Here is a 27918-nt window from a genome sequence, read left to right on the forward strand (position 1 = left end):
TGTCCTTGTGGGTCAGTATCCTACACTGGGTGTAATATTAGAGTAAAGTGTCCTTGTGGGTCAGTAGCCTACACTGGGTGTAATATTAGAGTAAAGTGTCCTTGTGGGTCAGTATCCTACACTGGGTGTAATATTAGAGTAAAGTGTCCTTGTGGGTCAGTATCCTACACTGGGTGTAATATTAGAGTAAAGTGTCCTTGTGGGTCAGTATCCTACACTGGGTGTAATATTAGAGTAAAGTGTCCGTGTGGGTCAGTAGCCTACACTGGGTGTAATATTAGAGTAAAGTGTCCTTGTGGGTCAGTATCCTACACTGGGTGTAATATTAGAGTAAAGTGTCCGTGTGGGTCAGTATCCTACACTGGGTGTAATATTAGAGTAAAGTGTCCGTGTGGGTCAGTATCCTACACTGGGTGTAATATTAGAGTAAAGTGTCCGTGTGGGTCAGTATCCTACACTGGGTGTAATATTAGAGTAAAGTGTCCGTGTGGGTCAGTAGCCTACACTGGGTGTAATATTAGAGTAAAGTGTCCGTGTGGGTCAGTAGCCTACACTGGGTGTAATATTATCTCATTTAGACAAACAACTCTGAACTAATATACCATTGGACAATAGGTTCAGATATACGGTAACGTGGTTAACTTGGGCTTATTCAGAAAATGTGTGAGTGGTTGGAAACAGACACTATGTGTAACTAAGGTTCACAGTCAACTGAGAGTTCATGTCCCAGAATACTGCACAGATGTTCTAAATGTGAATATTTTATCCAACAGGACTGTTGTGTCGCTAGTTGGGCAGTGTTTGCACTTTTGGGTCTATCCTATTGGTTCCATTGTACTGGGTAAGCTAAGTAAAAAATAAAAAATAATAATAACATTAACAGAGAGAGGTCAAAGACAAAACTGATCCTAGATCAGCACTCTTATTACTCTGGGACTCTCTGTGAATACAGGCTCTGGTCACATGTCCATGGATGACACAACCCATCTAGTGTCCACTCTGGTATTGCTATCACTTTTATGATAAGAACTATTTTCTATCTATTAACTAAAGTATTTTTACTGTGCTATTAACTGACACCATTAAGAAGGAAAACACTGGAGTTACAATTAGTACATTATAATACTTAGTAATACAGTATACCTGACAAGTAAATTACATACCTGGATCACAGTATATAGATGTATTTAATCAGTAGAATGAACACGTGGAACATATGGAACAGAATGGAAGCAAACATAGAACACTGCTGCATTTCAAATGGATTGATAGCTGTAAAAACTTCAATGAAACAGTATCTTGTTAGATTGGTTATGTACACCATATAGGTACAAATGTAAACCACAGTTAGAGCCTACGAGACCCCAGTTCCACTCCCCTGGGCCTGATGAACGGTAGACTCCACATAGCTCTGGTCTCTTTAAAGACAGGAATACATCTTTCAATGTAGTTAGTTCCACATAGAAACAAAAACAGCTTAAGAATAACAGGGAAAACCAGAACAACTCCATAAGATATGGGGTTACAGTAGCTACTATAATTAGACTACGGTGTGAACGGTTTTTCACACACCCAGTGTTTTGGAATACACGGTCCATCCTTCCAACTCTTCAGTGGGTCTGATGCCGTCTGTGAGATCTCAACACAAGCCACCTCGTCATTCAAGTTGTTAGGTTCCCCTTCCATCCAATATCTATAAACCACAGAGATTCAGAGTTGAAAATCATCCAATACAAGTCCCCAGGCTCAGTTGTTACCATTCTACAGAGAGAATCTGACAGTTAGCCTAGTGCCAGGTTCAGTTGTTACCATTCTACATAGAGAATCAGAGAGTTAACCTAGGCCCCAGGCTCAGTTGTTGCCATTCTACACAGAGAATCAGACAGTTAACCTAGTCCCCAGGCTCAGTTGTTACCATTCTACATAGAGAATCAGACAGTTAACCTAGTCCCCAGGCTCAGTTGTTACCATTCTACATAGAGAATCAGACAGTTAACCTAGTCCCCAGGCTCAGTTGTTACCATTCTACAGAGAGAATCAGACAGTTAACCTAGTCCCCAGGCTCAGTTGTTACCATTCTACAGAGAGAATCAGACAGTTAACCTAGTCCCCAGGCTCAGTTGTTACCATTCTACAGAGAGAATCAGACAGTTAACCTAGTCCCCAGGCTCAGTTGTTACCATTCTACATAGAGAATCAGACAGTTAACCTAGTCCCCAGGCTCAGTTGTTACCATTCTACAGAGAGAATCAGACAGTTAACCTAGTCCCCAGGCTCAGTTGTTACCATTCTACAGAGAGAATCAGACAGTTAACCTAGTCCCCAGGCTCAGTTGTTACCATTATACAGAGAGAATCAGACAGTTAACCTAGTCCCCAGGCTCAGTTGTTACCATTCTACAGAGAGAATCAGACTGTTAACCTAGTCCCCAGGCTCAGTTGTTACCATTCTACAGAGAGATTCAGACTGTTAACCTAGTCCCCAGGCTCAGTTGTTACCATTCTACAGAGAGATTCAGACTGTTAACCTAGTCCCCAGGCTCAGTTGTTACCATTCTACAGAGAGATTCAGACTGTTAACCTAGTCCCCAGGCTCAGTTGTTACCATTCTACAGAGAGATTCAGACTGTTAACCTAGTCCCCAGGCTCAGTTGTTACCATTCTACAGAGAGAATCAGACAGTTAACCTAGTCCCCAGGGTCAGTTGTTACCATTCTACAGAGAGAATCAGACAGTTAACCTAGTCCCCAGGCTCAGTTGTTACCATTCTATAGAGAGAATCAGACAGTTAACCTAGTCCCCAGGCTCAGTTGTTACCATTCTACAGAGAGAATCAGACAGTTAACCTAGTCCCCAGGCTCAGTTGTTACCATTCTACAGAGAGAATCAGACAGTTAACCTAGTCCCCAGGCTCAGTTGTTACCATTCTACAGAGAGAATCAGACAGTTAACCTAGTCCCCAGGCTCAGTTGTTACCATTATACAGAGAGAATCAGACAGTTAACCTAGTCCCCAGGCTCAGTTGTTACCATTCTACAGAGAGAATCAGACTGTTAACCTAGTCCCCAGGCTCAGTTGTTACCATTCTACAGAGAGATTCAGACTGTTAACCTAGTCCCCAGGCTCAGTTGTTACCATTCTACAGAGAGATTCAGACTGTTAACCTAGTCCCCAGGCTCAGTTGTTACCATTCTACAGAGAGATTCAGACTGTTAACCTAGTCCCCAGGCTCAGTTGTTACCATTCTACAGAGAGATTCAGACTGTTAACCTAGTCCCCAGGCTCAGTTGTTACCATTCTACAGAGAGAATCAGACAGTTAACCTAGTCCCCAGGGTCAGTTGTTACCATTCTACAGAGAGAATCAGACAGTTAACCTAGTCCCCAGGCTCAGTTGTTACCATTCTACAGAGAGAATCAGACAGTTAACCTAGTCCCCAGGCTCAGTTGTTACCATTCTACAGAGAGAATCAGACAGTTAACCTAGTCCCCAGGCTCAGTTGTTACCATTCTACAGAGAGAATCAGACAGTTAACCTAGTCCCCAGGGTCAGTTGTTACCATTCTACAGAGAGATTCAGACAGTTAACCTAGTCCCCAGGCTCAGTTGTTACCATTCTACAGAGAGGGAGAGAGAGCTGGCTGAGGACGAGATTATCAGACTGTAAAAAGTCATTTATTACAACAGAAAAGTGTAAAAGTCCTCCAGAACCTGTTCACTCACGTAGGTTTAAATGGTGTGTCGTCAACCCACTTCCAGATTCTGTCTTTTTTAAATGTACCAATCCAGACATTCTTCTTAAATCCATGGATAAATATCTAGAATAGAATTGTGGATAAAAAACAATGGCCATTATTTCATCTCCACAGCAGAGAAACACTTTTACATTTTATAAATAATAGTAGTAGTAGTCTAATAGTAGTAGTAGTCTAATAGTAGTAGTAGTAGTCTAATAGTAGTAGTTGTCTAATAGTAGTAGTAGTAGTCTAATAGTAGTAGTAGTCTAATAGTAGTAGTTGTCTAATAGTAGTAGTAGTAGTAGTATAATGTAGTTGTTCTGGTTACTAGAAATACAAGGTGATTTAGGATGTTTGAAAAGGTCCTGAGTACTTCCATATATTCCTTCCTCACAAAACAATACAAAACTGTTGCAGAACACTGGTGCAAACTCATGATGCTCGAGGGGAAGCGTGCTCAGACCACACAGACCAAGCTCTCTGCTCTGACGACTGCAATAAAGCAGTTCACAATGATCTAGCAAGCTGGGAGAGTACTTGATGGAAACAGAGTGTTGTGCTGAATCATTTTAGTTTTAATCTTTCCCCAACACATAGCTCTAACCTTAACCACTAACCATAACCCCTAACCTTAACCCCTAACCATAGACACTAACCATTTGAATTGCTTCGGTTTCACCCCTGTAACCACACAGAATTAACCCTGTAACCACACAGAATTAACCCTGTAACCACACAGAATTAACCCTGTAACCACACAGAATTAACCCTGTAACCACACAGAATTAACCCTGTAACCACACAGAAATAATCCTGTAACCACATAGAAATAACCCTGTAACCACACAGAATTAACCCTGTAACCACACAGAATTAACCCTGTAACCACACAGAATTAACCCTCTAACCACACAGAATTAAACATGTTGAAAACGAATGAGAGATAATAATAATAATGAAACAGTAGTATTATAGTATTACTAATGTATTATCTATTACCTGTTCTTCTCTGCTGTTTATAATAACCAACTCTCCTCCCATTGTTCTGCACTCCTTCTGACCGGCCCCAGATGAGTCCATCGTGGAGGAGACATAATAACAGCTGGTGCCAAACTTCCACCATCCATCCAGACAGGGTTTCTCTGAGATAAACACAACAGAACTGCAGGCATTTAAAAGTTTGAAATAAAATTATACTTCTAAAATAAGAAAATTAAAGACTGCACTCACCATAGAACCTAAGCCTCGTTTTAAACCGGTCTCTCTCAGTGGTTGTGGTATTTAGACTATTCTGTAGCTGGTCTCTCTCAGTGGTCCTGGTATTTAGACTATTCTGTAACTGGTCTCTCTCTTTGGTCCGTGAGTTAAGATAATATTTTAATTGATCCCTTTCAGCAGTCATGACTTTAAGACTATTTTGTTGCTTGTCCCTGTCTTTGGTCCTTGTGGTGAGACTATTTTGTAGCTGGTCTCTCTCTTTGGTCCTGCTATTTAGGCTATTCTGTAGCTGGTCTCTCTCTGTGGTCCTGGTATTTAGGCTATTCTGTAGCTGGTTTCTCTCCTGAGTTATTGTGGTGAGAGTATTCTGCAACTGGTCTTTCTCCTTAGTTTTGGTTGTGAGACTATTCTGTAGCTGGTTTCTCTCTGTGGTCCTGGTATTTAGACTATTCTGTAGCTGATTTTTCTCTGTGGTCTTGGTATTTAGATTATTCTGCAACTGGTCTCTCTCTTTTGTCCGTGAGTTAAGACTATTCTTTAATTGATCCCTTTCAGCAGTCATAACTTTAAGACTATTTTGCTGCTGGTCCCTGTCTTTGGTCCTCGTGGTGAGGCTATTCTGTAGCTGGTCTCTCTCTTTAGTCAGGGTGTTGTAACTGGTCTGTAGCTGTTCTCTCTCTTTAGTCAGGGTTTTGTAACTGGTCTGTAGCTGTTCTCTTTCTTTAGTCAGGTTGTTGTAACTGGTCTGTAGCTGGTCTCTTTCTTTAGTCAGGTTGTTATAACTGGTCTGTAGCTCGACTCTCTCTTTAGTCAGGGTGTTGCAACTGGTCTGTAGCTCGTCTCTCTCTTGAGTTAAGGTGTTGTAACTGCTCTGTAGCTGGTCTCTCTCTTTAGTCAGGGTGTTGCAACTGGTCTGTAGCTCGTCTCTCTCTTGAGTTAAGGTGTTGTAACTGCTCTGTAGCTGGTCTCTCTCTTTAGTCAGGGTTTTGTAACTGGTCTGTAGCTGTTCTCTTTCTTTAGTCAGGTTGTTGTAACTGGTCTGTAGCTGGTCTCTTTCTTTAGTCAGGTTGTTATAACTGGTCTGTAGCTCGACTCTCTCTTTAGTCAGGGTGTTGCAACTGGTCTGTAGCTCGTCTCTCTCTTGAGTTAAGGTGTTGTAACTGCTCTGTAGCTGGTCTCTCTCTTTAGTCAGGGTGTTGTAACTGGTCTGTAGCTGTTGTCCCTCTTTAGTCAAGTTATGATAGCAGTTGGGTTGCTGATCTCCTTCTTTAGTCAGAAGGCTGTAACTGGTCTGTTGGTCTCTCTCTGTTGAGTAGTGATGATCAATGACTCCATCTGTAAAATGGAAAAGTTGATCAATTATTCAAATATGTGTAACCATCACACCGTTGAAGCTTACAAATGTTTCTGTCGAAACATTCTAAACTTACAGTAGACAAACAGGCCTAAGATCCCAGCCAATAGAAGAACACACAGCAGCCCCAGACACACTGCAGCAACTCCAGAGGGTCTCTTCCACCACTGAAAATGAGCTGAATCACAGGGAATGATCATGTAAGGTCTTTGAACTCTCTCTGGTAATGTTAAAATATTTATATTATCCAGGATTGTAAGGAACAAAAGCTGTGTGTTTGTACTTGAATTGATACCTGAAAATGTAACACTGGGCTTGTTGGGAGACATGTCGTCATCATCAATATCCATGGTCTGCATTGTTGGATTCTCCACCTGTGTTTGTATAGACTGTCATTTCTAGAAGTCAAATGCTATATTTTCCTGTTACTTCAGCTCTAGTGTAGGTTTGTATCTGTGTCTTCTGTATCAAGTCAAATACTTGAGGTGAGTTTTGACTTCGCTTGCCCAGTACAAAGGAAACATTAGGATAGTCCCAAGTGCAAACTAGCAACACATGTACCGTGGTCAAGCTAAATCAAGCACACTTCAGTATTTGACAGAGATATGTAGTTAGTTAGAATGTTAGAATGTATTGTAGTTATGTGCTTTGTTCCAGTTGCAGTTCACCTGCTTAGTCTCCCAGAAAAACTAACATATTACATAAGAATCAGACAGTAAACACACCTCATAAAATGATCATATCTGGTGTAATATGGAAAATAAATCTTACCACAGTCTTTGAGAGTTGAAAACGGATACATCCAAATATGTTATAATGGTTTGTTAAGACAAACTTAACGTGATGAACTGAGTGAGGATGAAATGTAAGATTGGAGTAACGTGTCCACATGTTTTTTTATAATCTGAATGACCCCACCTTTCGTGTCAACATCAGCATATCCTGTCGATTATTTGTCCAAACAATTATGAACTAATATACCACTAGGTGGTAGGTTCAGATACAAGGTAACATGTGGTTAACAGGCAGTAAGTGAAGCTCATGTCAAACTGAAAGTTCAAGTTACAGAATGCTGCATGGTAGTGTTTCATATCCCCTCTCTCTCAAGCACATGAGCTATAGGGGTCAAAGGTAAACTTTAGGTTAAAAGTAATGGTTGTATGTTCAGTTACTCCAAAATTCTAAAGCTTAGAAAACTTGGAAGGCTAAATATCAAAATATGTCTGTACCTTATTTAACCTATTGTAGAGTTGATTGCTGAATTTACAGCGACTTGGTGGTCTATTCTACGGTTGTTAGGTTAATTTACAGCAACTCGGTAGCCTATTCTAGGGTTGTTAGGTTAATTTACAGCAACTCGGTAGCCTATTCTAGGGTTGTTAGGTTCATTTAGACTTCCTCATTAGCGTAATTTACGTCTCTGGTGGGTTGGTTTGTATCTGGTGGGTTGATTTGTATCTGGTGGGTTGGTTTGTATCTGGTGGGTTGATTTGTATCTGGTGGGTTGATTTGTATCTGGTGGGTTGATTTGTATCTGGTGGGATGATTTGTATCTGGTGGGATGATTTGTATCTGGTGGGTTGATTTGTATCTGGTGGGATGATTTGTATCTGGTGGGTTGATTTGTATCTGGTGGGTTGATTTGTATCTGTTGGGATGATTTGTATCTGGTGGGTTGATTTGTATCTGGTGGGTTGATTTGTATCTGGTGGGATGATTTGTATCTGTTGGGATGATTTGTATCTGGTGGGTTGATTTGTATCTGGTGGGTTGATTTGTATCTGAAAGCAGGCGAGCAAGTCTGCTGTCTCACTGCTCAATTCATTTTGGTGAGCCACCTGCCTGTTGAGTGCTTGTTGCTAACTGGGTAGCTAGCCTGTGGTAGAGACACCTGCCTGCTGAGTGCTTGTTGCTAACTGGGTAGCTAGCCTGTTGGAGAGCCACCTGCCTGCTGAGTGCTTGTTGCTAACTGGGTAGCTAGCCTGTTGTAGAGCCACCTGCCTGCTGAGTGCTTGTTGCTAACTGGGTAGCTAGCCTGTTGTAGAGCCACCTGCCTGCTGAGTGCTTGTTGCTAACTGGGTAACTAGCCTGTTGTAGAGCCACCTGCCTGCTGAGTGCTTGTTGCTAACTGGGTAGCTAGCCTGTTGTAGAGCCACCTGCCTGCTGAGTGCTTGTTGATAACTGGGTAGCTAGCCTGTTGTAGAGCCACCTGCCTGCTGAGTGCTTGTTGATAACTGGGTAGCTAGCCTGTTGTTGTAAGGCCTTGTAGGGGCTGCTGTAGGTCAACCTAGATCTAGTGGTTTACAAGAAACTGTATAGGACTTTAAGAAGTCACATGTTACCAGAGTGGAGTGTTAGGTGGATTCCTTCTCATAACCCTGACACAGCTCCTCCACTTCTCCTTTTCTCACACCAAACATTCATATTTTTATCTTTCACTTTCCTCTTTTTTTCTCTGTAGTTTCTGTAAAGTATTTAGACTTTTGTAAAACCTAAAGAAAGTGCCTCATTAGCAGACTCAAGTCAGGGCCCATATTTGTCAAATGTCTCAGTGTAGGTGTGCTGATCCAGGATCTGTTTATCGTTTTTGATCATAATGAATACGGTCATGTGGACAGGGGGGACTTGATCCCAGGTCAGTATTCCTGAGATGGTGGATCTCTAGATCTGCATTTTCTTTGCATCGAGTCCATTGGGTTTATTTTACTGCGGAAGATTCCCTGCACTGTTATTCACACAGAACATATTAATTCACAAAACATATCTTTGAAAGTAAGGTATAGACACATTTTGGTATTGAGGCTTCTGGAGGAACAGAATATTTGTTCATTTGACCATTCATAACCCCATTCATAACCCCATTCATAACCCCATTCATAACCCCATTCATAAACCCATTCATAACCCCATTCATAACCCCATTCATAAACCCATTCATAAACCCATTCATAACCCCATTCATAAACCCATTCATAACCCCATTCATAACCCCATTCATAACCCCATTCATAACCCCAGTCATAAACCCATTCATAACCCCATTCATAACCCCATTCATAACCCCATTCATAACCCCATTCATAACCCCATTCATAAACCCATTCATAACCCCATTCATAACCCCATTCATAACCCCATTCATAACCCCAGTCATAAACCCATTCATAACCCCATTCATAACCCCATTCATAAACCCATTCATAACCCCATTCATAACCCCCTTCATAACCCCAGTCATAAGCCCATTCATAACCCCATTCATAACCCCATTCATAAACCCATTCATAACCCCATTCATAAACCCATTCATAAACCCATTCATAAACCCATTCATAACCCCATTCATAACCCCATTCATAACCCCATTCATAACCCCAGTCATAACCCCATGCATAACCCCATTCATAACCCCATTCATAAACCCATTCATAACCCCATTCATAACCCCATTCATAAACCCATTCATAACCCCATTCATAACCCCATTCATAACCCCATTCATAAACCCATTCATAACCCCATTCATAACCCCATTCATAACCCCATTCATAACCCCAGTCATAAACCCATTCATAACCCCATTCATAACCCCATTCATAAACCCATTCATAACCCCATTCATAAACCCATTCATAACCCCATTCATAACCCCAGATGTTGTGCTTGAAACAGGGTGTTGTGAAACACTTCTGTGCAGCAGTCTGCAACGTTTAGTTGGACTTGAGATTGACTGTAAACTTTAGTTACACTTCCTGCCTGTTTCCAACCAACCACACATTCAGTTGTTGTCACATGATGTATCTGAACCTATCAGACAGTGGTACATCAGTTCATTATTGTTTGGCCTGTCTTAATAATGCTCCATCACTTCAATTGTGTTGTTTGTCTTAACAACAATCCAATGTAACATATATGGTGAATGCATTTTCAACTCTCAAAGACCTTGATAAGATACATTTTCTTCATTTCACATGATATAATCATTTTATGGCTGATTGTTATGTAATGTGTTAGTGGTTCTGGGGGACTGAGCAGGGGGTGATAATAAACCTGCCAGTGGGGTTGAAAGCAAATAACTAGAGCAATGAAGACCATGGATATTGATGATGACACGTATGCTGACAAGCCCAGAGAAATGGTTGTGTTGGTGTAACATTTCCAGGGTTCAATGCAAGTACAGACAGACGTAAAGACAGAAACACACACACTTCCTAGTTTCATAAGTAGAATGAACACATGGTCCGCATAAACCTGCCATTTAAATGTGTTAATAACAGTAAAAACATACACATGAAATCAGTTTGTGGTTAAATTGTTACATCACACCATGATGGTAAATGTTGAAATTGTAACCACAGCCTATCAGACAACAGGTGTGTGTTCCCTGGGCCTGATGAATGGTGGACCAGCTCACATAGCTCCAATACAACTCCAGTAATTAAACATGGACTACAGCATGATACACTATTGGTCCTTTAGGTTTGAAGCGACATGCACAGCGTTTACCATGAATGCAGTTCCTGCTAACATAGGGGGAAAATGCCTTTAAAAGGTGCATTGTCAGCTGTAAAGTTCTTCACACTATAACATGCCTTGCATTGAATCCCAGTCTGTAGTCCTTCACACACTCATACCCATATAGTGGTTGAATATGGCAGATTTGGACACTGATAAACGCCTAAATTGTAATGCGTGGCTGTACAGTAACATGCTATACATGACGTCATAGATCAGGGTCTCCACTTCACAGTTCTGTGTGCGTTTAGACAGACAGCTGTTCTGAAATTGAGCACTGCGCACCACAAGAAGTTGACTCCATCCCTCTCGCTAATTGGGAAACTTTGAAAATGTTTGGTTGTCTGAGTGAGGGAAATGCTGTAAATTAAAAGCACTCTATTTAAAATGGACAGTAATTGTGTGATGGCTGGGTTGTTTCCAGTTTGGAAAAAAAAGGTCAGATTGAACAAATAGAAACCAGTGATGTATATAAACCCTGGTTTGCTGATGCTATGTATTGGCCAATGAGACGCTTTGAAGCCACCGGCTGTCACGTCCTGGTCTTAGTATTTTGTGTTTTCTTTATTATTTTGGTCAGGCCAGGGTGTGACATGGGTAATTTATTGTGGTGTGTTTTGTCTAGGGGTTTGTTGTAGGTTACGGGATTGTGGTTAGTGGGGTTGTCTAGAAAGGTCTATGGTTGCCTGGAGTGGTTCTCAATCAGAGGCAGGTGTTTATCGTTGTCTCTGATTGGGAACCATATTTAGGCAGCCATATTCTTTGAATGTTTCGTGGGTGATTGTTCCTGTCTCTGTTTGTTTGCACCAGATAAGGCTGTTTAGGTTTTTCACGTTTATTGTTTTGTATACTGTTCGTGTTTTCATCTTTATTAAAGATGTATACAAATAACCACGCTGCATTTTGGTCCTCCTCTCCTTCGACGGAAGACAACCGTAACAGAATCACCCACCACAAAAGGACCAAGCGGCATGGTGACAGACAGCAGGAGCAGCGCAAGGAGGAATGGATATGGGAGGACGTTTTGGACGGCAAGGGTTGTTACACTTGGGGGGAGATCCTGGCTGGAAGAGATCGCCTCCCATGGGAACAGGTGGAGGCACTTAGGAGAGCAGAGGCAGCCGGAGAGAGGAGCCGGCGTTACGAGGGAACACGGTTGGCAAGGAAGCCGGAGAGTCAGCCCCAAAAATGTCTTGGGGGGGGGAACACAGGGAGTATGGCGAAGCCAGGTAGGAGACCTGTGCTAACTTCCTGTGCTTACCGGGGGGCTAGAGAGACCGGGCAGGCACCGTGTTATGCTGTGGAGTGCACGGTGTCTCCAGTGCGGGTGCATAGCCCGGTGCGGTACATACCAGCTCCTCGTATCGGCCATGCTAGAGTGGGCATCGAGCCAAGTGTCATGAAGCCGGCTCTACGCTACTGGTCTCCAGTGCGTCTCCTTGGGCCGGCTTACATGGCACCAGCCTTGCGCACGGTGTCCCCGGTTCGCCTGCATAGCCCAGTGCGGGCTATTCCACCTCGCCGCACTGGCAGGGCGACCGGGAGCATTCAACCAGGTAAGGTTGGGCAGGCTCGGTGCTCAAGAGCTCCAGTGTGCCTGCACGGTCCGGTCTATCCAGTACCGCCTCCACGCACCAGCCCTCCGGTGGCAGCTCCCCGCACCAGGCTTCCTGTACGTGTCCTCAGCCCAGTACCACCAGTGCCAGCACCACGCACCAGGCCTACAGTGCGCTTCGCCTGTCCAGCGCTGCCAGAGCCTTTCTCATCTCCAGCGCTGCCGGAGTCTCCCGCCTGTCCAGCGCTGTCAGAGCCTTCCTCCTCTACAGCGCTGCCGGAGTCTCCCGCCTGTTCAGCGCTGCCGGAGTCTCCCGCCTGTCCAGCGCTGCCAGAGCTGTCAGCCTGCAAGGAGCAGCCAGAGCTACCAGTCTGCAAGGAGCAGCCAGAGCTGCCAGTCTGCAAGGAGCCGCCAGAGCTGCCAGTCTGCAAGCAGCCGCTAGAGCTGCCAGTCTGCAAGGAGCCGCCAGAGCTGCCAGTCTGCAAGGAGCCGCCAGAGCTGCCAGTCTGCAAGGAGCTGCCAGTCTGCAAGGAGCAGCCAGAGCCGCCAGTCTGCAAGGAGCAGCCAGAGCCGCCAGTCAGCATGGAGCAGCCAGAGTCGCCAGTCAGCATGGAGCAGCCAGAGCCGCCAGTCAGCATGGAGCAGCCAGAGCCGCCAGTCAGCATGGAGCAGCCAGAGCCGCCAGTCAGCATGGAGCAGCCAGAGCCGCCAGTCAGCCAGGATCCGCCAGTCAGCCAGGATCCGCCAGTCAGCCAGGATCTGCCAGAGAAGCCAGTCAGCCAGGATCTGCCAGAGCCACCAGTCAGCCAGGATCTTCTAGAGCCATCAACCTGACTGAGCTTCCTCTCAGTCCTGGGCTTCCTCTCAGTCCTGAGCTTCCTCTCAGTGCTGAGTTTCCTCTCAATCCTGAGCTTCCGCTCAATCCTGAGCTTCCTCTCAGTCCCGAGCTGTCCCTCAGTCCGGAGCTGCCCCTCAGTCCAGTGGGGCCCTTGGTGAGGGTTACTAGGCCAAGGTCAGCGGTGAGGGTCACCAATCTAAGGACGCGTATTTAGCGGACTAAGACTTTGTTGGAGTGGGGTCCACGTCCCGCGCCGGAGCCGCCACCATGGACAGACGCCCACCCGGACCCACCCCTATGGGTTTAGGTGTGCGGTCGGGAGTCCGCACCTTGGGGGGGGGGGGGGGGGGGGAATTCTGTCACGCACTGGTCTTAGTATTTTGTGTTTTCTATATTATTTTGGTCAGGCCAGGGTGTGACATGGGTTATTTATTGTGGTGTGTTTTGTCTAGGGGTTTGTTGTAGGTTACGGGATTGTGGTTAGTGGGGTTGTCTAGAAAAGTCTATGGTTGCCTGGAGTGGTTCTCAATCAGAGGCAGGTGTTTATCGTTGTCTCTGATTGGGAACCATATTTAGGCAGCCATATTCTTTGAATGTTTCGTGGGTGATTGTTCCTGTCTCTGTTTGTTTGCACCAGATAAGGCTGTTTAGGTTTTTCACGTTTATTGTTTTGTATATTGTTCGTGTTTTCATCTTTATTAAAGATGTATACAAATAACCACGCTGCATTTTGGTCCTCCTCTCCTTAGACGGAAGAAAACCGTAACACCGGCCGCCATATTGGCACTCCCCAGTAGGAGCAGTCCTCCATAGGAATGGAATTCAACAGTATTTCAGCTAAATGTTTCAAAGACCAAATTACATGTATTTAGATATTGTTGTGGGAACAGTAACATTAGTACTAACAAATATATTTTAAGGAATGTTTTTATACAGATGGGTTAGCTGAAAACGTCACTAAAACAATGTGTGTGCTTCCATGGAACAGAAGTCAGACTGTAGTCTTCCTAAAGAGCATGAAGAAAGCACAATACACACTGTTCCTATTGGACGATTGGGTAACTCAGAGATTCTAGAAAACATTTTATTTTTGGCGCACTTGTCACCGGAGGAAAAAGGCAACATTGTTATACACTTATTTTACAGGGTTTATTCTCATATGTGCCAACTTAGACAAATGTACTTGAGCATGACATGTTGGCCCAGGTGCTATCTAAGAGTGTCTGGCCCAGGTGCTATCTAAGAGTGTCTGGCCCAGGTGCTATCTAAGAGTGTCTGGCCCAGGTGCTATCTAAGAGTGTCTGGCCCAGGTGCTATTTAAGAGTGTCTGGCCCAGGTGCTATCTAAGAGTGTCTGGCCCAGGTGCTATTTAAGAGTGTCTGGCCCAGGTGCTATCTAAGAGTGTCTGGCCCAGGTGCTATCTAAGAGTGTCTGGCCCAGGTGCTATCTAAGAGTGTCTGGCCCAGGTGCTATCTAAGAGTGTCTGGCCCAGGTGCTATCTAAGAGTGTCTGGCCCAGGTACTATCTAAGAGTGTCTGGCCCAGGTACTATCTAAGAGTGTCTGGCCCAGGTACTATCTAAGAGTGTCTGGCCCAGGTGCTATCTAAGAGTGTCTGGCCCAGGTGCTATCTAAGAGTGTCTGGCCCAGGTGCTATCTAAGAGTGTCTGGCCCAGGTGCTATCTAAGAGTGTCTGGCCCAGGTGCTATCTAAGAGTGTCTGGCCCAGGTGCAATCTAAGAGTGTCTGGCCCAGGTGCTATCTAAGAGTGTCTGGCCCAGGTGCTATCTAAGAGTGTCTGGCCCAGGTACTATCTAAGAGTGTCTGGCCCAGGTACTATCTAAGAGTGTCTGGCCCAGGTGCTATCTAAGAGTGTCTGGCCCAGGTGCTATCTAAGAGTGTCTGGCCCAGGTACTATCTAAGAGTGTCTGGCCCAGGTGCTATCTAAGAGTGTCTGGCCCAGGTGCTATCTAAGAGTGTCTGGCCCAGGTGCTATCTAAGAGTGTCTGGCCCAGGTGCTATCTAAGAGTGTCTGGCCCAGGTACTATCTAAGAGTGTCTGGCCCAGGTGCTATCTAAGAGTGTCTGGCCCAGGTACTATTTAAGAGTGTCTGGCCCAGGTGCTATCTAAGAGTGTCTGGCCCAGGTGCTATCTAAGAGTGTCTGGCCCAGGTGCTATCTAAGAGTGTCTGGCCCAGGTACTATCTAAGAGTGTGTGGCCCAGGTGCTATCTAAGAGTGTCTGGCCCAGGTGCTATCTAAGAGTGTCTGGCCCAGGTGCTATCTAAGAGTGTCTGGCCCAGTGCTCCAGTTGTGTTGAGAGAGGTGGAGGGTAAACACCCTCAGTTGGTGCTCCCTATTTGATAGAAAAACATTCCTTTATCAGATCTTCCCTGTTTTCATTTTGCTCCACTTATTGGTTTGCTTCTTGTCTTTCAAGTTTGGTGTCTTCAGTTTGGTGTCTTCAGTTTGGTGTCTTCAGTTTGGTGTCTTCAGTTTGGTGTCTTCAGTTTGGTGTCTTCAGTTTGGTGTCTTCAGTTTGGTGATGGTTGCTCTTTTTTATCTGTTCTTGGGGAACATTTTAGTGGGTGCTCATGATGGGTGTCTTTGAGGTTCCTGTTGTTGTTGCTAGTCAACTCCCAGTGGACTCCCCCATGAGAGTCTTTCAGAACTCCTCCTAAACCCACCTGTTTCTTGTTGGTTGTTGTCAGTAACTCTCTGTTTGTTCACCGTTCTGTTTGAGCTACATTATTTGGTTCTTGCTGGAGAACGTAAGTGGTTGTGATTCTGGATGACCAAATTGCTAGCAAGATTGACAAGAAACTTCCATGTGGGAAATTGTAAGTGGCTCATTTCATCATTATTGATACTGTTTCTTGTTTTAGGTGTTTTGACTGATTTCACGTTAATATGGGTAATATTTGCTAGCTGTCTCACCAGCAACAGTAATGATGTATTTGAGACAAGGGCTCATTGTTCAAATGTATTTGTTTTCTAACATTTGAGATGAAATATAGTTTACATGCTGTCAACAATCTAAGCCAACCCTGTCAGTTATGCCCCATGGTTGCTCATTGATTTTGTTGTTGTACAACGAACCCATCTGTTAAATATTTTAATCTTAATTTAATATAATTTTAAAGTATGCATTAAGTTGTCTAATATACATACATGCATTACGGTGTCTAATATAATATACTTGTCATTTGAATGTAGACATTAATAAATGCATTTCTGTATCTTCCAAAATCTTTACAATGGAGTAGCAGGAACTGAAATATAGTATGTAGTAAAAAACATGCCTCTCTGACGTGTAGAATAAGAAATTAATTCCGCTTTATTGATATGATTTATAGCTGCAAGTTTGGCTTCTGAATGTGGCCAGAGGCTCTTTCACTTGTCTTCAGCTTGTCTCCTCCCCTACCTCTGCACTGATTGGCTTAACAGGTGAAAACAATATGGTGGAAGGAAGCTCATTAGATTGGCTTAGCTTTCACCTGGTCAGCTCTTTCAGATCAGTGAAGGAGTGGACAGATGTTTAGAAGACTGAGAAAGAGCCCAGGTGTATTGGGTTAGTGTTGTGTAGTGTAGTGTTGAATTAGCACAGGCTGTAGCTCCTCTAGGCTGGTCATACATGGTCACACGGAATGGATGTTTATTGGTGGAACCTTAAGTGTGGAGGATGGGCTTGTAATGGCTGGTGCAGAATTAGTGGAATGGTATCAAATACATCAAACATATGGTTTCTATGGTTTCTATGGTTTCTATGTGTTTGATGCCATTCTATTTGCTCTGTTCTAAGTCATCATTACAAGCCGTCCTCCCCTCAGCAGCCTCCAATGATTTATAGGCTTTTAGATGAATCTCATGCATTCTGTCAATCACACACACACACACACACACACACACACACACACACACACACACACACACACACACACACACACACACACACACACACACACACACAAAACCCTGCCTAAGGCTGTCTCTCTGATAACTGGAGGTCATTGCCACCTGTCCTACTGTAGTCAATGATTAGTCCCAGTTGTTAGTAATTAGTAACAAAACCAGACACTTTTTAGATAACTAATGGTTACGATCCAACCCTTCATTCTGGTTTTGTCACCACAAAAAGGAAGTTAACAAGTTATGAGTTTGAATGTAAACAGTAACATTCACAAGTGGCAGAGAGGTGTCTTGTCCTTCTAGATTCCATGTTAATATTAGATAAAGTATAAAACAGAGGGGTGTCTTGTCCTTCTAGATTCCATGTTAATATTAGATAAAGTATAAAACAGAGGTGTCTTGTCCTTCTAGATTCCATGTTAATATTAGATAAAGTAGAAAACAGAGAGGTGTCTTGTCCTTCTAGATTCCATGTTAAGATTAGATAAAGTATAAAACAGAGGTGTCTTGTCCTTCTAGATTCCATGTTAAGATTAGATAAAGTATAAAACAGAGGGGTGTCTTGTCCTTCTAGATTCCATGTTAAGATTAGATAAAGTATAAAACAGAGGTGTCTTGTCCTTCTAGATTCCATGTTAAGATTAGATAAAGTAGAAAACAGAGAGGTGTCTTGTCCTTCTAGATTCCATGTTAATATTAGATAAAGTATAAAACAGAGGTGTCTTGTCCTTCTAGATTCCATGTTAATATTAGATAAAGTATAAAACAGAGGTGTCTTGTCCTTCTAGATTCCATGTTAAGATTAGATAAAGTATAAAACAGAGGGGTGTCTTGTCCTTCTAGATTCCATGTTAATATTAGATAAAGTATAAAACAGGGGTGTCTTGTCCTTCTAGATTCCATGTTAGATAAAACAGAGTTGAGAACAATAATGTTATAGACAGGAAATATCTTTAATATCGGTTGAATGATTTATTGAATTAGCAGGAAGTACACACTTTATGTTCAGAATACTAAAAGCCCAAGAAGCAAACATACCTGATAAACATATACAGTCATTTTAAAATGTCATTTAAAACTGTAAAACTTGATTGACAGCAGCTATTGAATGATATTATATCCTTATTGTTTGATATCTGATTGTGTGTCAGCTTGTGTAACGAACATGAGTTGGTCATGATTGGTTGCTCATGGTCACGTGATGAAGTAGCCCCTCCCGAGATTTCAAAATCAGTGTATCTTGAACCAAAAGAGAATTTCCTCTTTGTCTAATAAAGGTGTTGTTTTCTCCCGTGGGAGACTCTTGTTCAGGTCCTGTATGTTGGTGTGTCTGAATGTGTGCATGTGTTTCTCTCCGACCTGTAGTTCAGAGTACCATTCTATCAAATCACACCAGTCTTTCAGACCATCATTAACATACAGTAGAGAGTTCATTAATCAGCAGTGCAGAGAAAGTACCTAAGAGAAGCCTATTTCTCACAGATCCATTGTTCTGAAGAGGAACAATTAAAACTCCACCATTGTCCATGGCCTGATGACATGAGATGGATGAACGCACAGTTAATGCGTGTACTACCAATAGGATGTGCACTCCTCCAATACCTATAGTAGAAACAACGCAGAATTAGACTGACCTCTCTCAGAACCCAGAGTATGAACAACACAGAGAAACAGTCCTAACAGTCCTTCCACTGTGGTCAGTGTTATTATAGAGCAGTAGTCTCTTACCTTGGGGTGGTCAGTGTTATTATAGATCAGTAGACTCTTTCCTTGGGGTGGTCAGTGTTATTATAGATCAGTAGTCTCTTTCCTTGGGGTGGTCAGTGTTATTATAGAGCAGTAGTCTCTTACCTTGGGGTGGTCAGTGTTATTATAGATCAGTAGTCTCTTTCCTTGGGGTGGTCAGTGTTATTATAGAGCAGTAGTCTCTTACCTTGGGGTGGTCAGTGTTATTATAGATCAGTAGTCTCTTACCTTGGGGTGGTCAGTGTTATTATAGATCAGTAGTCTCTTAACTTGGGGTGGTCAGTGTTATTATAGAGCAGTAGTCTCTTACCTTGGGGTGGTCAGTGTTATTATATAGCAGTAGTCTCTTACCTTGGGGTGGTCAGTGTTATTATATAGCAGTAGTCTCTTACCTTGGGGTGGTCAGTGTTATTATAGAGCAGTAGTCTCTTACCTTGGGGTGGTCAGTGTTATTATATAGCAGTAGTCTCTTACCTTGGGGTGGTCAGTGTTATTATATAGCAGTAGTCTCTTACCTTGGGGTGGTCAGTGTTATTATAGAGCAGGAGTCTCTTACCTTGGGGTGGTCAGTGTTATTATGGAGCAGTAGTCTCTTACCTTGGGGTGATCAGTGTTATTATAGATCAGTAGTGTCTTACCTTGGGGTGGTCAGTGGGGTTCCGTCCACCCATTTCCAGGTCCCCTCAGTAACAGAGTCAGTCAGACCAATCCAGGCAAAAGTGACTGATTCAAACCCATTGATGAATGTCTGTTGAGGAACAGAAAAAGCATTGTTACTAACACATGATGGACTAATAAATAGAGTATCTCTCTCTGTCTCTCACCTGTTCCTCTTCATTGTTAATGATCACCAGATCTGCTCCTCTCTCCAGACAGTCCTGTCTACTCTCCTCCCAAGATTTCCTCTCAGTAGAGAGGTAGTAACAGCTGCAGCCAAACCTTCTCCATCCTTCAGGACAGGACCCTAGAAGTTTGACATTTACTATCTTTGACACTTGACTGTTATGAAAAATAATGTATCAAAAAGACCATGACAGATAAAGCACTTCTAATCAACCCTTCCAATGTGCTGATTGAAATTTCACCTTGCAGCTTTAGGAAATCATTCAAATGGTCTGGTGATTTCCCACAGCAATGGTTTGTGTGAATTTCCTGTTTGCCTTTAGCTTTTACACTGAACAAGATGTAAATAAATGCAACATTTCAAAAATGTTACATAGTTACAGTTCATATAAGGAAATCAGTCCAATTAAATACATGAATTCTATGGATTTAATATGACTGGGAATACAGATATGCATCTGTTGGTCTCAAACACCTACATAAAAGGTAGGGGTGTGGATCAGAAAACCACCGTTTGTCTCATGCAGCGTGACAGATCTCCTTCACATAGAGTTGATCAACCTGATTTTGGCCTGTGGAATGTTGTCCCACTCCACTTCAATGGCTGTGTAAAGTTGCTGGATATCGTCGGGAACTGGAACACACTGTGTACACGTCAATCCAGAGCATCCTAAACATGCTCAATGGTTGATATGTCTGGTGAGTAGTCAGGCTATGGAAGAACTGTGAATTTTTCAGATTCCAGGAACTGTGTACAGATCCTTGCAGCATGCAAATTAGCTTCCCTGAGACGATTTCTGACAGTTTGCACCAAAATTCTTGTTGTGCAAACCCAGTTTCATCAGCTGTCCGGGTGGCAGGTGAAGGAGTCAGATATGGAGGTCCTGAGCTGGCGTGGTTACACGTGGTCTGCGGTTGTGAGTCCGGTTGGACATACTGACAAATTCTCTAAAACGATGTTGGAGGCGGCTTACGGTAGAGAAATGAACATTCAATTACCTGCCAACAGCTCTGGTCGACATTCTTGTAGTCGCCATGCCAATTGCATGATCCCTCAACTTGAGACATCTGTATTGTGTTGTGGACAAGACTGCACAATTTAGTATGTCCTTTTATTGTCCCCAGCACAAGTTGCACCTGTGTAATTATGATGCTGTTTAATCAGCTTCTTGATATGCCACACCTGTCAGGTGGATGGATCATCTTGGCAAAGGAGAAATGCTCACTAACAGAGATTATAACAAATCTGAGCATTTGAGAGAAACTGGCTTTTTGTGTGTATGGAACATTTCTGGTATCTTTTATTTCTGCTCATGAAACATGAGACCAACACTTTACATGTTGTGTTTATATTTTTGTTCACTTGTATCTGACATTTACACGTTAAAACCTGTTAAGGCTATGGCAGAATACTGCCCCCTTTGGAGGAATGCGTGCCCATAGTAAACTGACAAAAAATCTGTCAGAAATTGCTAATATATGCATATAATAAATATTATTGAATAGAAAACACTCTAAAGCTTCTAAAACCGTTCAAATTATGTCTCTATGTAAAGCAGAACTCACAGGGCATCCATTCTTCCAAACTCTTTCTGTCAGCAGAAAAGTTGGCCCAACTTTGACGTCATCGCCCCCACCCTTCCCAACCAGCTACAGATCTGGGAACAGTTCCTATCTCTTCAGCGCGATGTCCTCTTTCAATGGGGCGCTTCATTGTGAAGATCGAGCGCTCCCTCACCCTTTGGCGGGAAGAAACCCTCGGGTCACGCAATAATACGTGCGCGCCTCGGTGTTTCGCTCTCTTCCGTTCCAAGATCCACCAAACGATATAGGCTTGTCCTTTCGGGCTAAGGATTTTTATGTATGTTTATAACATGTTTTAGCTCGATTCTGGACTTAGTTTGACCAGTTTAGTCGACATATAATATGTAATTTTGAAGTTTTGATGCGCAACCCATAGAATTTTGGGTGCATTTCAGCCGAAATTAGTCGCGTTTGATAACCCAAAGACACACATTTGAAAGGCAAACGCTGGTTTTGGTAAGTATGACTTCTTCCACGACTTCTGATCGAACAACGGCAAAGGTAAGGGAATATTTATGTGGTTATTATGTGTTTCTGTGGACTCCGAAATAGCGGAGCCATATTGCTAATCTATGAGCGCCGTCACATATTATTGACAAGTGAACGAATTCTGTAACGTTAAAAATAAATGTAACACAGCTGTTTTATTAAGAAGAAGTGTATCTTTCTAACTATATGTAGAACATGTATATTTAGTCAACGTTTATGATGTGTATTTCTGTTATCTGGCAGAGTTACCATAATTTCTCCAGGCATTCTAGTAGCATTTTTTGAACATGACGTTCAATGTAAACAGTGATTTATGGATATAAATTGCATATTATTGAAAAAAACATAAATGTACTGTATAACATGTCCTATTCCTGTCATCTGATGAAGATTTTCAAAAGGTTAGTGAATTATTTTTCTTTTAATCCTGCTTTTGTGATTGCATCTATTGTTCTACAAATATGGCTATGTAAATTAGCCTATCTTTTGGTGGTGGTTTGACATAAATATGTGCTATGTTTTCGCCGTAAAACATTTTAGAAATCTGACTTGCTGGCTAGATGAACAAGGTGTTTATCTTTCATTTGAGCTATTGGACTTGTTAATGTGTGGAGGTTAAATATTTTTAAGAATATTTTTGCGTTCTGTGCGCCACTGTGTCAGTTGAGCAGGGAGGATGGTACCCCTAGAGGTACGTGGTGGTGTGATGTAGTTTTAAACATAACTTTTACAACTGTTATTTATTCACACATTGAATAAGTAAGTAGCTTTGCATGAGCCTTGTCTTATGAGAGGTCAGAACAGCTCATATGATCTAGGCTCCTGTTTCTGTAGAGCCAGCTTGATGAGAGAGCTTGTGAGAGGTCAGAACAGCTCATATGATCTATACTCCTGTTTCTGTAGAGCCAGCTTGATGAGAGAGCTTGTGAGAGGTCAGAACAGCTCATATGATCTATGCTCCTGTTTCTGTAGAGACAGCTTGATGTACAAGTAACAACTTCCAATGTATCTGACATCTCTAGTCTCTTCTAGAATTACTAATTATAAAACTGGGTCAATGTATTACATTACACTTCAGATCCCCACAGATTCTACACAGATCAGAACATGCCCCTTCAGTGGTGATGCACCTTACATGTGGAACAATTTACAAAAAACTATTAGAATGGATGTTTGCTGCTCCCTGCACAATGAAAAAAATAGATTTCTGATCTTTTAAATGTTAATTGTAATTGTTTTCTTAAGGCATCTTGTCTGTGTAGTTGTGCACGTGTGTTTATTTCGTTGTATTGAAAACAGTGCTCTACTGCAAATGACTTTCCTTACCTGTGATATTACAGTTCAGCCTTTCCCTCTCCTTCTGTAGCTGGTCACGCTCCATAGTTCTATTCTCCACACTCTTCTTCAACTTGTCCATTTCAGTGGTTGTGGTATTTAGATGATTCTGTAACTGGTCTCTCTCTATGGTCCTGTTATTTAGACTATTCTGCAACTGGTCTCTCTCCCGAGTTATTGTGGTGAGAGTATTCTGCAACTGGTCTCTGTCCTTAGTTTTGGTATTAAGACTATTCTGTAACTGGTCTCTCTCTTTAGTCCTTGAGTTAAGATTCTTTTTTAATTGATCCCTTTCAGCAGTCATGACTTTAAGACTATTTTGTTGCTTGTCCCTGTCTTTGGTCCTTGTGGTGAGACTATTTTGTAGCTGGTCTCTCTCTTTGGTCCTGGTATTTAGGCTATTCTGTAGCTGATCTCTCTCTGTGGTCCTGGTATTTAGGCTATTCTGTAGCTGGTCTCTCTCTGTGGTCCTGGTATTTAGGCTACTCTGTAGCTGGTCTCTCTCTGTGGTCCTGGTATTTAGGCTACTCTGTAGCTGGTCTCTCTCTGTGGTCCTGGTATTTAGGCTACTCTGTAGCTGGTCTCTCTCTGTGGTCCTGGTATTTAGGCTACTCTGTAGCTGGTCTCTCTCTGTGGTCCTGGTATTTAGGCTACTCTGTAGCTGGTTTCTCTCCTTTGTTTTTGTATTAAGACTATTCTGCAGTTGATCTCTTTCCTGTGTTCGTGTGGTGAGAGTATTCTGCAACTGGTCTTTCTCCTTAGTTTTGGTTGCGAGACTATTCTGTAGCTGGTCTCTCTTTTTAGTCAGGGTGTTGTAACTGGTCTGTAGCTCGTCTCTCTCTTCAGTCAGGTTGTTGTAACTGCTCTGTAGCTGGTCTCTCTCTTTAGTCAGGGTGTTGTAACCTGTCTGTAGCTGGTCTCTCTCTTTAGTCAGGGTGTTGTAACTGGTCTGTAGCTGGCCTCTCTCTTCAGTCAGGTTGTTGTAACTGCTCTGTAGTTGGTCTCTCTCTTTAGTCAGGGTGTTGGAACTGGTCTGTAGCTGGTCTCTCTCTTTAGTCAGGGTGTTGTAACTGGTGTGTAGCTGGTCTCTCTCTTCAGTCAGGTTGCTGTAACTGCTCTGTAGCTGGTCTCTCTCTTTAGTCAGGGTGTTGTAACTGGTCTGTAGTTGGTCTCTCTCTTCAGTCAGGTTGTTGTAACGGCTCTGTAGCTGGTCTCTCTCTTTAGTCAGGGTGTTGTAACCTGTCTGTAGCTGGTCTCTCTCTTTAGTCAGGGTGTTGTAACTGGTCTGTAGCTGGTCTCTCTCTTCAGTCAGGTTGTTGTAACTGCTCTGTAGTTGGTCTCTCTCTTTAGTCAGGGTGTTGTAACTGGTCTGTAGCTGGTCTCTCTCTTCAGTCAGGTTGTTGTAACTGCTCTGTAGCTGGTCTCTCTCTTTAGTCAGGGTGTTGTAACCTGTCTGTAGCTGTTGTCCCTCTTTAGTCAAGTTATTATAACTGGTTGGTTGCTGATCTCCTTCTTTAGTCAGAAGGCTGTAACTGGTCTGTTGGTCTCTCTCTGTTGAGTAGTGATGATCGATGACGCCATCTTTAAAATGGAAAATTATATACATATGTTTAACTATTACACCACTGAAGGTTACAAATATTTATGTCAAAACATTTTAAACTTACAGTAGACAAACAGGCCTATGATCCCAGCCAATAGGAGAACACACAGCAGCCCGAGACACACTGCAGCAATTCCAGAGGGTCTCTTCCACCAATGAAAATTAGCTGAATCACAGGGATGTATCATGTAAGATCTTTGCACTCTCTCTGGTAACATTAAAATACTTATATCATCCAGGATTTGAAGGTACAAAGGCTGTGTGCTTGTACTTGAATTGATACCTGCAAATGTAACACTGGGCTTGTTGGGAGACGTGTCATCATCAATATCCATGGTCTGCATTGTTGGATTCTCCACCTGTGTTTGTATAGATTGTCTCTTACATTTCTAGAAGTTAAATGCTATATTTTCCTCTGTTACTTCAGCTCTAGTATAGGTTTGTATCTGTGTCTTATGTTTTGTCAAATACTTGAAAAAGTCTTGACTTAGCTTCCCCGGTATAAAGGAAACAATAGGATAGTCCCAATCTCTACCCAACCAGTGACACATACACGTTGGTAGAACTCAAACAAGCACACTTCAGTATTTGACATACAGTGCATTCGGAAAGTATTCAGACCCCTTGACTTTTTCCACACTTTGTTACGTTACAGCCTTATCATATAATGCTTTTTATCAAAATAAAAAAATCCTCATCGATCTACATAAAATAGCCCATAATGACAAGTATAAACATGTGTTAGATTTTTATGCAAATGTATTAAAACTAAAAACAGAAATAGATTATTTACACAAGTATTCAGACCATTTGCTATGAGACTCGAAATTGAGCTCAGGTGCATCCTGTCTCCATTGATCATCTTGAGATGTTCTACAACTTGATTGGGAGTCCACCTGTGGTAAATATAACTTTTTTGACATTATTTGGAAAGGCACACACCTGTCTATGTAAGGTCCCACAGTTGACATTGCATGTCAGAGCAAAAACCAAGCCATGAGGTCAAAGGAATTGTCCGTAGAGCTCCGAGATAGGATTGTGTCGAGGCACAGATCTGGGGAAGGGTACTAAAAAATTAAGGTCCCCAAGAACAGTGGCCTCCATCATTCTAAAACGGAAGTAGTTTGGACCCACAAAGACTCTTCCTAGAGCTGGTTGCCCAGCCAAACTGAGCAATCAGGGGAGAAGGCCCTTGGTTAGGGAGGTGACCAAGAACCCGATGGTCAGTCTGACAGAGCTCCAGTTCCTCTGTGGAGATGGGAGAACCTTCCAGAAGAATAACCATCTCTGCAGCACTCCACAAATCAGGCCTTTATGGTAGAGTGTCCAGACAGATGGTAGTAAAAGGCACATAACAGCCCGCTTGGAGTTTGCCAAGAGGCACTTTAAGGACTCTCAGACCATGAGAAACAAGATGCTCTGGTCTAAAGAAAGCAAGATTGAACACTTTGGCCTGAATGCCAAGTGTCACATTGGAAGGAAACCTGGCACCATCCCTACGGTGAAGCATGGTGGTGGCAGCGTCATACTATGGGGATGTTTTTCAGCGGCAGGTACTGGGAGATCAGTCAGGATCGAGGGAAAGATGAACTGAGCAAAGTACAGAGCGCTGAGGACCTCAGACTTGGGCGAAGGTTCACCTTCCAACAGGACAATGACCCTAAGCACACAGCCAAGACAATTTAGGAGTGGCTTTGGGACAAGTCTCTGAATGTCCTTGAGTGGCCCAGCCAGAGCACAGCGTTGAACCTGATTGAACATCTCTGGCGAGACCTGAAAATAGCCGTGCAGCGACTCTCCCATCCAACCTGACAGAGCTTGAGAGGATCTGCAGAGGAGAATGGGAGAAACTCCCCAAATACAGGTGTGCCAAGCTTGTAGCGTCATACCCAATAAGACTTAAGGCTGTAATCGCTGCCATAGGTGCTTCAACAAAGTACTGAGTAAAATACTTATGTAAATGTAATATTTCAGTTTAACTTTTTCATTATGGGGTTTTGTGTGTAGATTGATGAGAGGAATTTTTTAAAAATACATTTCAGAATAAGGCTGTAATGTAACAAAATGTGGAAAAAGTCAAGGGGTCTGAATACTTTCCGAATGTATTGTAGATATGTACTTTGTCCTGTTTACTGTTCACCTGCTTAGTCTCCCAGAGACACTAACATATTACATAAGAATCAGACAATAAACACACCTCATAAAATGATCATATCTGGTGAAATAGAGAAATACAATCTTACCACAGTCTTTGAGAGTTGAAAACGGATGCATACAAATATGTTAAATGAATGAGCATCAAAGTAAGATTGGAATAACGTGTCCACGTTGTTTATAGTCTGAGAGACCCCACCTTTTGTGTCAACGTCAGCATATCCTTTAAATTTGGTCAAACAATTATGAACTAATATACCACTGGAATGGTAGGTTCAGATATAAGGTAACATGTGGTTAACAGGCAGTAAGTGAAGCTCATGTCAAACTGAAAGTTCAAGCTACAGAATGCTGCATGGAAGTGTTTCATATCCCCTCTCTGTCAAGCACATGAGCTATAGGGGTCAAAGGTAAACTTTAGGTTAAAAGTAATGGTTGAATGTTCAGTTACTCCAGAATTCTAAAGCTTAGAAAATGTGGAAGGCTGAATGTGTCTATCTTATTTAAATCCCTGTCAACTGCCATTTTATAACAATGTTCAGTGTTCAAACTGGGTTCTGAACTTTCTAATCCTGTTCCTGTCCTGACCTACTTGCAGGATCCACAGCAGACCTATTGTAACTACTTGTTGAACCCTGTTCAGGAGGAGGGTGCTAGAATGGTTTAAGCCAACAACAGATTCACCAAACTGTCCGTGACAAGCCTAGCTCGTAACATATTAATCACTCTGGAGGCAACATTAGTTATCCCCCCACACCCTTCTATTTAATGCATTTGGCATCCTGCAGTCAGCTGGCATATTATAGAGTACCTAGCAGGCCTGTAGTAGGATCCCTAGCAGGCCTATTATAGAGTACCTAGCAGGTCTATAGTAGGATCCTAGCAGGTCTATAGTAGGATACCTAGCAGGTCTATAGTAGGATACCTAGCAGGCCTATAGTAGGATCCCTAGCAGGCCTATAGTAGGATACCTAGCAGGCCTATAGTAGGATCCCTAGCAGGTCTATAGTAGGATCCCTAGCAGGTCTATTGTAGGATCCCTAGC

The 27918-nt window shown here is 42.8% G+C and overlaps 1 protein-coding gene across 1 annotated transcript; it reads right to left on the bottom strand.

The window, feature by feature from the left end:
* Positions 1-1174: 1174 nt before the first annotated feature.
* LOC109884113 (uncharacterized) lies at positions 1175-27067 on the bottom strand. Its single transcript, XM_031814579.1, has 14 exons — positions 26963-27067; positions 25003-25078; positions 24784-24885; positions 23108-24697; positions 19690-19829; positions 19504-19613; positions 18592-18721; positions 7079-7201; positions 6603-6696; positions 6384-6485; positions 4966-6288; positions 4735-4877; positions 3722-3816; positions 1175-1693 (listed from the first exon to the last, which is right to left on the bottom strand). The coding sequence occupies exons 2-14, from the start codon at positions 25061-25063 to the stop codon at positions 1546-1548; spliced, it is 4161 nt and encodes a 1386-aa protein (XP_031670439.1). The 5' UTR covers positions 25064-25078; positions 26963-27067; the 3' UTR covers positions 1175-1545.
* Between the last annotated feature and the right edge of the window lie 851 nt (positions 27068-27918).

This window comes from Oncorhynchus kisutch, unplaced genomic scaffold, assembly GCF_002021735.2.
Source record: "Oncorhynchus kisutch isolate 150728-3 unplaced genomic scaffold, Okis_V2 Okis07a-Okis12b_hom, whole genome shotgun sequence".
NCBI classification, from domain to species: Eukaryota; Metazoa; Chordata; class Actinopteri; order Salmoniformes; family Salmonidae; genus Oncorhynchus; species Oncorhynchus kisutch.